The sequence below is a fragment of the Poecilia reticulata genome, linkage group LG13 (assembly GCF_000633615.1).
Source record: "Poecilia reticulata strain Guanapo linkage group LG13, Guppy_female_1.0+MT, whole genome shotgun sequence".
Classification (NCBI taxonomy): Eukaryota; Metazoa; Chordata; class Actinopteri; order Cyprinodontiformes; family Poeciliidae; genus Poecilia; species Poecilia reticulata.
Window position 1 is genome coordinate 5,817,869 of NC_024343.1, and position 15,688 is coordinate 5,833,556.

At 38.7% G+C, this 15,688-nt stretch overlaps 2 protein-coding genes across 3 annotated transcripts in view; both read left to right on the top strand.

Moving 5' to 3' along the window:
- Window positions 1-4,032, top strand: part of gkup (glucuronokinase with putative uridyl pyrophosphorylase) — a 29,324-nt gene extending 25,292 nt beyond the window's left edge. Inside the window, exons 20-23 of the mRNA XM_008425129.2 lie at window positions 488-556; window positions 1,428-1,491; window positions 1,575-1,646; window positions 3,658-4,032. Of these exons, the coding sequence (XP_008423351.1) occupies window positions 488-556; window positions 1,428-1,491; window positions 1,575-1,646; window positions 3,658-3,753 (301 nt within the window). The 3' untranslated portion in view covers window positions 3,754-4,032. The remainder of the gene's footprint in view (window positions 1-487; window positions 557-1,427; window positions 1,492-1,574; window positions 1,647-3,657) is intronic.
- A 155-nt stretch (window positions 4,033-4,187) lies between these two features.
- Window positions 4,188-15,688, top strand: part of ubash3bb (ubiquitin associated and SH3 domain containing Bb) — a 65,899-nt gene continuing 54,398 nt past the window's right edge. The window contains exon 1 of one of the 2 annotated variants that reach the window (XM_017308294.1): window positions 4,188-4,522. In XM_017308294.1, the coding sequence (XP_017163783.1) occupies window positions 4,395-4,522 (128 nt within the window). In that variant the 5' untranslated portion in view covers window positions 4,188-4,394. The remainder of the gene's footprint in view (window positions 4,523-15,688) is intronic. The other variant, XM_008425127.2, reaches the window with a different exon arrangement.

Here is a 15,688-nt window from a genome sequence, read left to right on the forward strand (position 1 = left end):
ATGGATGGATGGATGGATGGATGGATGGATGGATGGATGGATGGATGGATGGATGGATGGATGGATGGATGGATGGATGGATGGATGGATGGATGTTTAACAGTGGAGAAAAACCATCCTCATTGGGATAATAACTGCACATCTGATCATGTTTATGCACATGATGTATGTTTTACCTGTGCATGTAAACACTGTCTGTTTTCATTCTCGTAGACTTTCTTATTTCATTTATTACATATATTATCAGCAATCTTTCCCTCCATAGACAGACAGATTAGATTCATGACACACAGTGTAGAGAGAAATGTGTTGTTACTGGAGTCTGTTGGTGATGGTATGTTAGCAGTTTGCTCAGTGAGAAGCAATAAACAAATCTCGCTTGTTTTCTGACTTTTAGCTTCAGCGTGGATAAGTCGGGTCTGAGCTCATTTATAGATCCAAACTCAGACCTGAGGACTTTTTTTGTTTGTTGTTTTTCTCCCCTCAGGTCAGCGATTAAAGAGAGAGACTGGACTCGTCTGGCCCAACTGATGGACCAGAACTTTGAGCTTCGCAGGTAACCCYGGGTTCTCTGGCCTGGTATACAGAGTGTTTGTCGCATCTGCAGAAGACTCTGAGGATGCTGTTACTATGCAAAGATGCAATAGGCAACGTTCTTTAAAAGAAACTGATTCTATTGGGATTTTATGTGCTTGACCAACACAAAGTAGCTCATATCTGAAAAATGGGAGAAAAACAATTTTCACATTTTTGCTAAAATAAACATATGAAAATGTGTGCTTTTGTATTCACCCAGTTTAATACTCCTAAATAAAATCAAATTCTACTATTTCTATTTGGAACTAATGGGAAGAGTCCACCTGTGTGATGTAATGTGTRTGTAATGGCAGCTGGTGTGTGAGGACCTCAGGTTCACCAGAGAACAGAAGCAAACAGGATTATGAAGCAACAAACTTTAATTGTAGCCATGGAATTCAGTTTAATCCGTCTTCTGAAAACGGAAAGTGAAAATCAATATTTGTAAAACTGATATTGAAGTATAACTTCACAAGATGCTCAATAGTCCTCATTTTTAAAATTATTTTCATGTAGGAATGATCATGAAAATGTTACTTCATTCTATTAGTATTATAACTATCATCGTGTTACTACATTTTTCTTGCATTAATATGACTTTATTAATGTAATATGACATTATTCTCTTGTTATTATGACTTACTATCATATGACTTTTTTCTCTCAAAATTATGACTATATCTTTGTAACTTAATTTCATTTTTCTTAGCCTACAACGGATTAGTACTAATCCGTTATTTCATTATGATAGATGATCTTCTACATCATATCAAAGTGAATATTTGTTACCTTTTCTAAATAAATGCTTAGATTCTACAGCTGCCTGATCTGATAGTAAATGTGGTTTACAGGTCTATCTACACTGATGACTGTCTGGGTCCTGGGAACCTCAGGATGGTTCAGCTGGCGAGGCAGGTGGGTGTTAGGAGGTGAAAACTGAGYTCCCTCCAGAGCACCCATTGTACATTTATTAATGAACACTCTATCTGAACTGACAGTTTGGCTCAGCAGTGAAGCTCCCCGGCAGTGGGGGCGCCGTGGTGGGCCTGTGTCTGGACCAGGTCAGGCTGGTAAGGCTGTTCTCCTTTACTCTCAGGACTGAAGCTAATTTTTTAATCGTTGAACAGAAAATGGTTCAGGTTGACGAAGGCAAAAATAATTCACCCAAGCACCAAATCCTCCCATCCACTGTCTATACCCACTTATCCTACATGGAGAGAACCCTCAGCTAATTTTAATTATTCTCCACAATTACAGCTGAGGATGATTGAACCGTTTGACTTTGTCACATTATAGCAATATTAAAATGGTTTTTATTGTGATTATCTGTGCTAACCATGCAAAGTAGTGCATGATTGTGAGATGGAAAGAAATGTGTGCATGGGYAGGGTAGGTTTGGAAATAAAACTCAGAGATGTGTGGCTTTACTGAAGAAGAGAGAAATCTAACCCAATCACAGCTCAGCACAAGTAACCAGAAATAAAAACCTGTTTAAAAATGCTTCTTGCATTAACTTTTTTTAAACAGGATGAGAGGAATTTAAAAAACCCAGCTGAACCCCAAATTATTTGTTGCACTAGTGCACAGGTGTCAAACTCCAGTCCTGGAGGGCCTCTGCCCTGCAACTTTTAGATGTTCCTCTGCTGCACCACCAGAATAGAATAATTAGGTCATTAGCAGGCCTCTACACAAGAAAGAGGTCATTAAGCCATTTCATTCCAGTGTTTTGTACCTGTGGCACATCTAAAAACTGCAGGATAGCTCTGTAGCCCAGCTAGCTGCTTACAGAAGCTAGAAAAGTAAAATTATGTTGTTTGCCATTAAGCTAATTATTTTTGTTAAGGAATTTTAAATACCGTCTTCACTGTGGGTGCGACTTTAGTACTGCTAGTTAATAATCACCATTTTCATCAATTTGGTAAAAGCTCATTTGATGATATGTCATGAAGGAAGGATGGCGAGATATCAGTAAGAGAYGTCTAGACGTCTGGTTCCTCCAGTTTCAAAATGCCTGAAGGTTCTGAGGTCATCTGGTCAAAGAATTATATCAGAAACATGAGAATGTCCAGCCCCATGCTGTCCAGGAACTGAAGGGAGACGTGTCCCAGAGATGAGCGTGTTAAGAGTATGAAAAGAGCAGAACAAAAGCAAAAGATCTTGTGAAGATGCTGCTGATGCTGGTAACAGTCTGATTATCCACAGTGAAGTGTCCTGATGGGCCGCTCAGACAGGAAGAAGTCATTGCTCCTAAAGTGGCATAAAAAACACAGATTGCACTTTGCAAAAGCACTCGGGGACAGAAACCGTAACTTATGGAGACGTGCCAAATTGAAGTGGCCTTAATGGCCATCATCACATTTGGAGGAGAAATGGAGAAGCTTACAGCCTGAGGACGAGGCTGGCAGYGTCATTTTGTGTAAGTGTTTTATTGCAGGAGGAAGTCATAAGGAAAGAAGATCCTGTGATGATATGGAAGCAAAATCTCAATAAATTAGCAAGGAAGTTGAAATTTTGGCACAAATGGATTTTCTGAATGCACGATGACCCTGACATAGGAAGTCAACGGTTGAAAGCCATGTTCAGCAGACAAACCTGACTCAGTTACAGCCATTCTGTCAGGAGGAATGTGCTGAAATACCAGCTAACTATTATCTAAAGCTTCTAAAGGAAAAACAAACAAAAACATTTGACTCAATTCTTATAATTTAATAGTAAATTCTACCAAATACTTGGGAATGTATGAAAAGTTTTTATTAAATTCTCTTATTCTTMTGTTTTATATGACCTAAAACATGAACAGGTATAGTCAGATTTAATATCAGACAGAGGTTTAATGTCTGTGTCAACCTTGCATCACATTGTGATATTCAAATGTGATTCATCAAACCCAACAGTGAATGCAACGTTTAAAGACCCTGTCATAGTCTGGAAGAGAGACACTAACAATTATGACTCCTTGATATGTTTTGTATCCATAAAACAACAACAGAGCCTTATGTGATGGGCTGTGTGCCCAGGGTTCCATGTTGTGTGAGGTCAGTGCGCCTCTGTGTCTGATGCAGTCTCTTTGTTGCCCACTAGGTGGAGATGAGGCAGGCTTTCCAGGAGGCAGGCTGCGTCTTCTGTGTCATCTCACCGTTCATCCCATCTGCCAGCTCCGTYGGAGGCCTTCACTAACCTGACCAGTACAAGAAATGTTCCGCAGCACAACACCATTTAGCAGAGTGGCAGTCCCGCTGTTAGGCCCAGCACACTCTGGTTGGCCTTATTGTAACAATGGACCAGCAAATCATGATCCACGCTTGGAAACGAATTAAACTAATCGTTAGTGAGGGACCCAGTGTCTCTGCATCTAGAGTAAAAACAAGCTGCACAGCTAGGGGGGGGGATTAGGTGGAGTTTGAAATTGTCAGTAGCAACAATTTAAATTCTGTAATTATTTTCTATAATGTGAGATATATTTTTAGAAGTTATAATTTTATACTGAAATTAAAAATAAATTTTAATATGCTGTGTTTTCTTGTGTCCTTTCTAAAGATGGCTGGATGTAGCTGCAATGTTTCTCCTGGTGTAGTTTTGTGTGTCTCCGCTGGATTCTATAGGCTCGGTTATCGGATCTAATTCGCAGTTTCCTCCAGTGGGCGGAGAAGCAGCCGCTCAGCGCTGCTCTCAGCTCCGCTCCCCTCACTGCTTCCCGCTGCCTCAGCTCTTCAGCTCATGCGGACCAGCTGCCGAGGCTCATGGACTAACCGCGGGTCTGACCGTGAGCTGTAACGGACTCGGGGTAGGACTGCTTGACGCCGGTGGAGGACTGGACTATGGCGGCCAAGGAGGACCTGTACAGCAAAATTCTCCCCCGGAGGCTTCGCCAGAGCCGACCGGGCTCGATGAAATCCAGCTCCAACCTGGACGTGCTGTTGTCCATGGGCTTCTCCAGACACCGGGCGTAAGTAGCAGGACCCGAACAACGTATGGCTCTGTGTGTGTGTATGTGTGTGTGTGTGTGTGTGTGTGCGTGTGCGCGTGTGTGTGTGTGTGAAGGCAGAGGGGACGGTGCAGCTGGGGACACCGCCGCTGGGAGGAGTGGCGGACCGGTCAGGCGCGGCATCTCTCCGGTTAGCTGCTCATCCTTAAATAGTGCTCGACACAACACTAGAGTGGAACAGAGGAGGGAAATAAATAATTATACTCATATAAAAATGAAAAAGACCGAAAAAAGTGTCAGAATTAGTCAGGCGGGGAAGCGGTCAGAATTGGCAACAACAGCTGAATTAGTTATGTCTGATTATTAAGAGATGTAAATGTTGGCTTCATATTTTACCAAGCAATTTTCTCATGCTTTTTGAGAGACAAGAATTACTGTTTTATATCTTGCTGTCTAAGTGTTAAAATGTAATTGTAATACTTATTTCTAAACCCATGTGGGACGTCAGGASCCTTGTGTTGGTTACTGACATGTTGGTTAGTCAGGAGGCATGAAGTCATGACTCCCTGCCTGAATGTGGAGCTTCCAGGGCAGGTTTAGAGGATGTTCAGGTTCTTTTTATTGATAAAAGTTACAAATAAATGATATTTTCTTACTTTCTTTTCTAAACGGTTCCATATAACACCATTTCTAGAAATGTCTGCATCCATATATAAAAAAGGTTAGAATAATTAGACTGCTTAGTTATAATTATATTAGAGGTAGGCTGGGACAGAATGATTTTAATTGCATATTTTTTTGACTTTATGAAAATATAATAAATTAGAACAGCTCAATGCAAGGTATTTTATAAGCTTTCAAAAATGCACTATGCAAATGGCCTGCTGTCCTGGAAACTCTTAAAAATCCCAGCCTATAGTATGTGCAACATATCAGTTTAATGCCCTGACAGTATGATGACAAGTAAAGTGTAGCAGTATAAAGAAAAGGCTGCTAGCTTATTAAAATAAGAAGCAAACAGATATCCTTGCATGCGTGAACATTTTCACAGTCATTTCAGAATCGGCTTTATTTGATAAAATTGTGAACACAACCAAGGAATTTGACTACACACTCAGCATACAGAGATTAAGTATAAATATATGAACTTTAGAAGTAAAGCAAAATATGTTTCTCGTCATGTTCGAATCACATTGCACCAATTAGAAACTACTACTTTTAAATGACTTTTTTGTTCAAATATACTCCTCATTATATTTTATTTCTTCATTAATACGTTCTACAAGAGAACGTTAAAGATAGCATGTTTTGATACCTATATAAAATAATACCACTTCATCAATGAATTAGTTGCAATGAAAACCTGACTAATTTCATGGCTGTGTATTCTCTTTGGGGCCACATGGCTGAAAARGTTTAAGAAGTTGTTTAATTTTCCCTCATAGCATGCCTAGTTATATGTTCATCCAGTTTAATCAAAGAAAGGTATGTTTGTTCCTTATTTCAGTCACCCTGACTGTGGTACAGACCTCTTCTGGGTGAACGATTTAAATCTAAAGCCAAAGTTAGAGATTGTGTCAGAGGTTAAGAGAGATGATCTATGGTGCCGAGGAAATGAGTAGGACTTTACCTACACTAAAACGTATGTCGGGGCAGTGCGTGTCAAACATTCCTCTGTGAACTCGGTTAGTGATGTCTGTTTGTTTCTGATGTCTTTGGTGTTGTGCAAGATCCTTATTACCAAGAATTAGTTCCAAGTTTAGTGGAGTTTACTGACGTTCATAGTTTTGCTTACGTTCTCACATTTTATTTTAGTAAAATTCTGATTCTGTTTTACAAGAAAATCAGCTAAGAAAAAAAAMCCAAAAAATAAACATGAAATGATCAGAGTTATTGTTTCAGCTATGCTTACCTGTAGGACGGTCTAAGAGGAGAATTGGAGGTGCCGGAGTGCTTTGAGCTCTCAGTTGTAGGTGGTAACAGGACAGCACATTCCTGCTAAAATGTCAAGTTTCTCATAGAAATGAGAATTTGATTATACCTTTAATTTTTTTTCTTCCACTGTGATTTTAGGTGATAAACCACCACATTTATAGTAGAAAAAACAGCATAAAAAGTCACTATGATTTATATCTAGGAACACCCTTAAATTAATACTTTAGTAAAGCACCTTTTTACTTTTTTGTTCCACTTTTTGTTTTACTGGTGACCCTAATTGACAGTAATCAGACAGGAAATGGGTGCAGAGCAACATCCAACATCCTTAAACCTCCTAGAACATTGTTGGATAGAAACAAACTGAATGTTTGGGCCTTAAGTCCAAATGGTATGTCTGCACATGACTGAAAACACCTCCATACCCAGATTGAAGCTCTGTGGTGGTCCTATCATGTTGGGAGGTTCATTTTCTTCAAATGAAACTAGAATTTATGTGAAGATGAATTCAGTTTAAGCTAGTTTGAAATATCAGTTCAGGTCCAAAAACCTTTTGGATGTTTGCTAGGATGGTGAAACTGAAGAGAGATTCTTTTTCTCTTGCAATGATTATTACACTAAATGTGGCATTTGAAAAAGTTGGCGTACACTTTAACATGTATGCATAACAGGCTGAACCGAGCGCAGGACACACAGCAGTCACCTTGCTCTCGCCTTGGAGGGAAAATGCTGTTTCTCTTTTTCAGCTGACAGCAGTTTAATGACGCAGGACGTTCTGAGCTCGGTTCGTGTTTGTCATGTAAAAACGGTACAATCAGTCGCAAATTCCTTTAATTAGGGTTAGAGCTCCTTGTGAACGTGCCATTAAATGCATTTGTGCCTAACACTGACAGCTATGTACAGTAAAGGAGGAATAATTTGCAAAATCAATCTCTTTTTGGTTCAGTTCTTTATTCTTCTGTATCATGGATGTCATACAGTGATGTAGAACCTGAGGAAAAGAAGATAGTTTGGCATCAGACCCGCCACTGTGACTGTCCCAAACAGCAGCAGTTCTCTTTTCAGCTGTATATTGTAGTTTGTCACCTCAACATGAGGCAACACAGCCCACGCATTTTAACTTTTAAAGTCAGCATGAAAAGCTCCGTTGTGGCAAGTGTGAAATGTGAAATGTACGCAAAAATTGAACATCTAAAATTAACTCGGGTATCCCGGACAGAACGAAAACGTAATTCTGAAGAGCGTGCATGATTAACTCCTTTATTCTTGAAGTTGTGCTTGAGGAAGGACTGATGCAGCTTGAGATGAGGAGGTGAGATTATGTGGTTAGAGGAGCAAATGTGAAAAGAGCTGAGCTGAACAATACGGTATGCTTCTCTGAGAGGATTTGCTTTATGCTAAATAGGATGCAACAAAACAGGGTAAAGTTTTTCTGGGCTGCATAATAGTGTAAAAAACATCATAAAGAGATAAAAACACAATTAGTGCAATAATATAAAATTCATATTCTCAACAGCAGTTCAGTATTTTCACATCCTAAAGCTGAAGCAGCCGCTTGGTTCTGTTTTTGATCTTGTTTGTTTACCTGACGGCAGCAGAATCAGCAGAATGTTTTCGATTGTCATACCAATTGTGAGCAAACTTTTGAAATGCAGCAACAAAGATAAAAACAAAAATGTGAATAAGACGTGTTCCCTAGTTTGGAATTTTATCAGATGTTGGAGCTCGGGATGGTTGCAGTAAACAGGAAGTTGCAAACTAGCATGGCACAAATCTCAGAAAACTGGACAGACTCCCCACTGAAAGTGATTTGGACTTTCTTTGAGTTCTGTGCCTCTGGTAAGGCACATGCTCCTCGCTGGTTGGACGTGTGAACCACATCGGATCTTGTTCTGTAAATGTTTTTCTATCTCCTCTTTCACGCATCAACTCGTTTTAAGAGCCAAAAACCACCTTAAGCAAGTGTAAAAGCTATTTTACACTTTAAAAAAATTTTTTTTTTTACAAAACAGTTACTAATATCTTTTTTTCTAATGTGATACTTCAGAATGTGCATAATGAACTGTTGATGATCCGACATCTGTTCCTGATCCTGGACACACCCTTCAGCTCTTCCTCACTATCCTCTGCAAGGCCCACTTGATTGCTGATTTATAATCAAAGTGAAACTTGAATATATTGTAAAAAATATTTCATAATATTATCTAACAAAGTAAATAAATAAACGCCCCTTGTTCCCATCAGGTCACAGCTGTAGAAAATCAATAATGAAAACTTGTACTTATCCTCCATATCTGCAGACTTCCCTTTTTTCCTTCATTCAGCCGTCATTGGGAGTCTTCTGACCTCTCACAGTCAGACATATGCTCCACATTGTGTRTGGTTTGCTGAATAGACACAGAAGATGATGGCTGGCCCCCAGGCAGGTCTGCAGTGGGCCTATACAGACTCCCTGAGGGAAGCCACAGCCTCCTTTATATCATCACTACAGGCTCTGACACGACGTCTGGCCTCCCTTTGCGACCTGAGCACCCCGACCCACTAACTATCCTGAGCATATTCAGCTCTTTCTTTTGTTGCTATAAAATTCTCAAACATCTCCCTGTTACCAGGAGACTACTTTTGGTCTGGAGAACAAGAACATTTTGAATTGGTTGAGGTTGCAAACTTATCCATACTTCTGCTTGCTTTTTTTTTAGCATATAAATCAATAAAAATTAGAAGAACTGCACCTGTTGAAATTTTCTTTGCCGTTTTTATAAAGCATTGACTTATAGACACCAATAAAATAAACCAAAAAATAAAATTCTGGTGCTATTATCAGTCCCTAATTGTTTGCAACAGGAACAGAAGCGATGTGTTTGAGCGAGAAAGCAGTAAAACAAAACAAAGATTGACTGATTATGGCAATTAACACCTTATATTAGCAATCGTACACTTAGCATGACTAAAACAACAGCCTCCATTTGTATTCCTGGAGTACGTAGATTCTTACCTTGAATGTGAGATTTTCCAAAAGGTTGGCACCATTTTCAAATCCCTAACTTCTGGTTACAGACAAAGCCTGAAACTTAAAATGAGTGGTAGCACCTCGCAATGTCAGACTGGTGCAGGGTGCTATTCTACCCATTCAGTTTACCAGTGTTTCAGGAACTCCTGATCATTCATGGAACTTCTTTTAATAAAAAACTTTTTTAGAAATGTGGACGTTAACAATAGCGCCAGAGACATCTTTGCTGCTGCCACATGTTTAGCATTGAGATGCTATTTAGCTGATAGGCTTCAAGTTTAGTACAACTTAGTATAACTTGAAGGAACGCATAGTCTTTACCAGCGTCCCTTCAGATTGTTTTTTAAGCTAAAATTTGCCCCAAGTAGGAAAAAGAAGAGCTGCTTTGTCATCCATCACTGTTGATTGCGGATATCAGTTGTGCATCAGTACAGGTGTACCAGAAACACGCAATTACAGAAACTATATATAAAAAGAACAAATAATTGTGCAAAACCTTTCTCTATGTAATTGATTAATAAAAATGAACATGTTAAAGTCTCGTCCCTACTTAGAAAAACAACAAAACAGTGAAACTTTGCTGTAATTCATTCCTTTTTTTAACACTTAACTGATCCTAAATGTGAGCGTTCTTCATTTGGTTTTTACATTTAACAGTGTAGTTGCTAGCGAAACCCGATGGCTATTATTATTCATAATGCATTCACTGATCAGAAAAAGGATCAGATTTTTCAGTGTCCAGCCAGCTGACCATCAGCCCGGACTAACTGAAAGCTAATTCTGGTACGCAATCAATTTCCTACTGCATTTCTAAAACTGAATTGTTACGACTAACAACACAAATATGGAAACTGGAGAAGAAATGTATCATCCTGGAACCAGGAAGCGGTCGTGAGTCGCCTGCACACACTCGTGAAGATAAATCGCTTGAAAACAGAATAGATTTTTTTCACATCAGTCCTCTTCCCAGAGAGCAAAGGCTTCCAGGAAGTCACAAGGTGCTTCTCGTTTACATGGTAAATGTCAGCCACGTGCATGTCGGCCAACTCTTAATGTAATGATCAATTATACATGAAGCAGAGTCATGCTCGTTGTTTTAAGAGCTGTGTAAATGGATGAGGGGACAAAGGATTTGTTCAGGATTGATGGTCTTTGTGAGCGTGAATCCTCATGTCGTGGTGCTGCGATGTGACAAAATGTTGACATCTCTACTGATGAGAACATTTTTTGTTGGATGATTAAGATGTGTATTGTGTATTGTACTGTTACCCTCCTCACCTGTGGTGGCGCTGCSCCAGGAACCACTGCAGGAAACGAAAAAGACACTGAGTGCAACTTCCTTCGTCAGGAAATGTAAACAAAGCCAGCTATATTTTGCTATATTTTCATCTGATCTCCTTTTCATTCCACTTCTGACCATGAGCCATTTCTCTCGCTATCGCCAGACTCGCATATTTGTTTTGGTTGTATTTACCCAGAATGCCGTGTGCTATAGCCCATTTCCTGCTTTTGAAGTATTCTCTGGTCTGCTGGGCATTCACATACACATTCAAACCACACCAGAGTTCACTTCAGCCGAACCGAGACCGAGGTTTGTGGGCGGGCCAGAGTTAGTTCTTTTGTTCTGCATCAGAGTTCGGTGACACATTCACACCTACACAAACCAACCGGACTTTCTACACAAACACACTACATGTGGATTAAAGCAGACTAAATACCTACAAAATACGTCTGTAAGTATTTACTTTAAAGCAAATCCTTGCACATTTCACTTATATTATATTTCTTATAACACTTTGCATTATAAGAAATGCATATGGATGGATTATTCTTAAAATGTAGATAAATAAGTAACATTTATTTATTATATTAATGGAACTACTACTTACTATTAAATGATCTATTTGCCGAGGCAATGCTATAATTGTCATAACTAACAATAATTGTCATAATTTTGTTAAAACGATTTGTAGTTCAGTAGACAATTATCTATTGGACTCACATGGACTGTTAATATTATCAATGCGTCCTCTGGTGGATTCATCACGGCCAAAGAATAATACACATCTTTTATGAGATTAACTCAAGGTGTTATTGGACTGGATAAGACTGTCCCATATGTTCATTGGGAAACATTCATTTATTTCTCCATCTTCCCTCATGTTTAATTACTGTTCACAGGTATATAAATGTAATAGTTTGATTTTTTCAGAAAATAGTGGAACAAAATGTGAATCAACCATTATTTGTGTCTTTTGTATTGTATAACATTTTTACATTTACAATGAAATACAAGAAGAAAAAAAATCTCTTTTAGCACGTGCGCTAATGAGCCGACGCTACCAAGAAAATCCAGAAACGGACATGTACTCCACAAATTATCTGGAGTTATGTGGTCAATCTGAGAATACTGAACAGTGAATAGGTGGTTGTCCACTGTGTTTTAATGCTTTTTATGACTGACATCCATTAACTTTTTGTATTCGAACATTAAAACAGATACAGTGCTGTTGCTAACAAAGGGCCAACCTGGACCTTTTAGGACAACTTCTTGAAAATATATAGAAAAAACAAAAAGCTTTTCTATGTTAAATCAACATGCATCTGTTGCCTRCTAATGTTCTGATGAATAGACTGTCACTTCCTTTGTAGATTATGTTGAATGTATTTTTATACCAGCTGCTGTCCAAACTGACACGCAGAAAGACTAATCTCCTGATCTGGATCTGAACGCAGTGAAAGGTCGTAAACTCCCATATTTAACTGCAAACTTTGTCTCCTGTGACACAGCGGGGAGCACACTAAACACATTTTCTGTATAGCTCAGCTCTTAGGCTGCATATATTTTCTGATTTGGAGGAGGAAAAAGAAAATGTTCAGAATGCTAACTCTGTTTTATCTGTATGAGCCGCATATAGCTTGGGAACTCTGAAGCCGTGTGGAGTTTCTATCTCATGAATTATTGAATCATTTCCTTTTTTTTTAGCTGGGTGCCTTTGAAGTGCAGATGATTGTGAGCCTTTTGCTACGTTAGCAGCATTCAGAAGATGGTTTCAGCTTAATGGGAACGCTTTTACAAGATTTTAATTTTCTAATTTATTTTCATTCATGCATTTGATGTATCGTCATCATACGGCTGCATCGTACAAGGTTAGATAAATGTCATTAGCCTCCTTCCTGAAATAGGAGAGGACGATCRCTGCCATCATTTATTGGTGCACTTCAGCATGGGGATGGTATTGTAGTCCATTTGAAGCTCTGTCCGGAAACAGACAGCACTATCAGATTATAGGCCCATTGTCTCTACTCAAATGTCTCACTGAGGCTGGAGGAAATGACAGGTAGTCCCACTGCTTGCTGAGGAGGCCAGTCTGCATCTCATGCTAACGGTGGTGGAGCAGCAAGAAAGAATCTACATGCAAACTTGCTGAAAGTTTTAACTTATTTGACCAATTTAGAAAAGATGTTTCATTTTCCCATGAACATGGCGCTCACATCGGCTTCCAGTCCGTAGCAAAGCAAACATTCCTCACTGCATTGTTGGCTGTGAAACACTGAGTGATGAGAATATAAGGTCTGAAGTTCACCTTGGTGTTTTATGCTAAAACAATTAAAGTCTAGTTAATGCGACCATATAATTGCGCAAACTGGATTTACAAAAAATGGAAATATGCTGGTTTAGAAAAAAAGCTCAAGTTTTTCAATAAAAAGTTTTTGTACTGGGATTAGGTGTTTTTTTCTTATCTGTATCAAATTTGCATATTTTGCAAAAAACTGCAGTGGTAACAGTTTAGTCCCAATGATTTCTGGCATTATTTTCATACAGGAACACTCAGAAGATTAGAAGTTTTGTTCAGGTTAATGTTTCATGGTGTTTGTGGCTTTTCTTCTCACTTTGAGGGAAAGCAAACAGTGCTGAGTTCCCAGAAAACAGGAGCAGCTGCTGACATTGAACTAGTTTCTGCTATTTCATCAGTTCGCTGATTTCAGCTGTAGGTCAGAGTTTAACTAATTTTAACCAGGTTTAAATTTCTGTTAAGGAAGCTCCTTCATGTGTCACCTTGGCTACATGACACTCTTGTTTGTCATCATAAATAACCATTTTTGCATTGCTTTGGTGTGGAGATATTATGGTTGCGCCTTTTATCTTTTCAAAATKTCCTGTTTTGTAGTGTTTTTGCAAAAGCACTAAAATCTCCTGTCCAAAAGAGGATAGAGACATTGGAAAAGCAGGAAGATAAATTTATTGTATGTTTTTTCAACCATTTTAAAATAAAAAAGTGTTTGCCTACAGTAATATTCAAAAACGTAAAATATTATTTGAAAATTGTTTCCACAAAAATGGATGTTTTCAAACCTTTATTTCTCTTCATTTGCACACCGCTAACGAAAGCCCAACATTTAAGATAGATAGTGCATCATATGAATAATAAAACATTTCCTACAGAAGCGTGTACTTATTGAAAAGTAGTTTTGATACTTGCTTTAAAGTTACTTTSAAAATGTACTTTTAACCTGATAAATAAGCCTCAACAGAAAATATAATCTAGTSATATAATCATTGTTTGCTTTGAGTGACAAAATCAACATTTTCACTAAAACATAACTTCTAATTGAACGTATTCACATATTTTCTTTTGTAGAGCGTCCCTAAAACATTAGAAGGAAAATACAGTTTGGGAAAATTGTCACAATTGTTTTTTCACACTCTACTGTCTTTCTTTGGCAAAGCAGCCAGACGTTTTCCTTGCCACTAATTTGCTAAAATAAAGAAGACTGTAGATATTAGTTTCTGCGGCAGTTCCATTAATACTGTGTGTATTGGCAGATGTTAACATGTGTAAACTATTAAAAACGGCAGTTATACGTGTTTTTACCCTTGTGCGTGCGAGGACTGAGGCAAACGATACAAGTGATTCGGGTGTGGCGTCGGTTGGACCCCCTTTGTAAACACAAGGGCTAAAGGGGTCTCAACTTAAATATTGGTGGATTTTAGCCATCATCCTTTGCATAGGTACATTTCTGAATTGTAGAGATTTTGTATTGGCAATATGAGTATAGAGACACACTGATTTGCGTATCTCGTGTTTTTGTTTGTCTGCTTCTCCTCAATTCGGGTGCCTCACATCTTGTGACGGGAGATCTGATTCATTCAAATGATGAGACACAAACACCTGAACAGAAATGAATYATCATTTCGTTTCATGTAATTAGGTAATTAGGGCTGCTTACTCTTTTGGAATACCTTGAATAAAACAGATTTGATCATTTTTTTGGTTTTTGAAGAAGTTTTCAGGTAGCCTTGGTATTAAACTCCTCCTGTATTTATTTACTTACTTCCACCGTTGCCTAAATGAATTCCAGTCTCAGCATTTGCATGACCTTCAGTTTGATTCATCAGGTCCAGGCCTGCTGGGATTCCGCCGCTGAATGAGATGTATTGAATAGGTGAATAAACTCATCAGACTACCCTGGTTCTCCCCAGACTGTCGGACAGAAAGCTTCACACTCGGCCCTGGGTTTCCCTCCAGCTGACTGGTGACAAATAGCACAACCCCCATTGTTGTATCTAAAACTAAACCACTGGCTGTTCAGAGCTCTAAGACAACTGCAGAATCTCACAATGTGTCATATGAAACCTCATGTGTGTGAATGAGTCATTGTGGCCCTGACTAATCAAGGTTATACAGATATATCCTCTGGTTAAAGCTAGAAATTATCTTTTTACTTTTGCTAAAACTCTTCCCATGTTCTAAGGGTTCCTCTGTATGAATTAATGAAGCTGTAATTCTAATAAATTGTAAGTTACACAAGATCATACACAAGGAAGAATTGATGCTGGTGTTGTGTAAAAAGAAAGAGAAATCATATGTAATTGTGGTAGTTCTGCAAAGCCGATATAGATAACCTGCATTTCTTGGTCTTAGCTTTCTTTTCCAATGTCTGTCGGTGAGCTATAGCATCTCAACTTTTAAAGATGTACCCCAGCTGTGGTTGTCACTGCTGCAATTCACAAAGCAGGACAAAAAATATTCAGATAGGAAAGCCTTAATGCAATCAAACACATTCAAAATATCCTACCAAAAATAGCATTAAAGCAGACCTTTTAGGTTGGTATATAATGACAGTCATACAATCTGGTCATGCTGGATAAGTGTTTGCATGTTGGAGTTGTTGTATTCCTCTCTGAAACGTCAGACATCGCTACATGTTGAGCAGAGCTACATGTTGAGCAGAGCTAC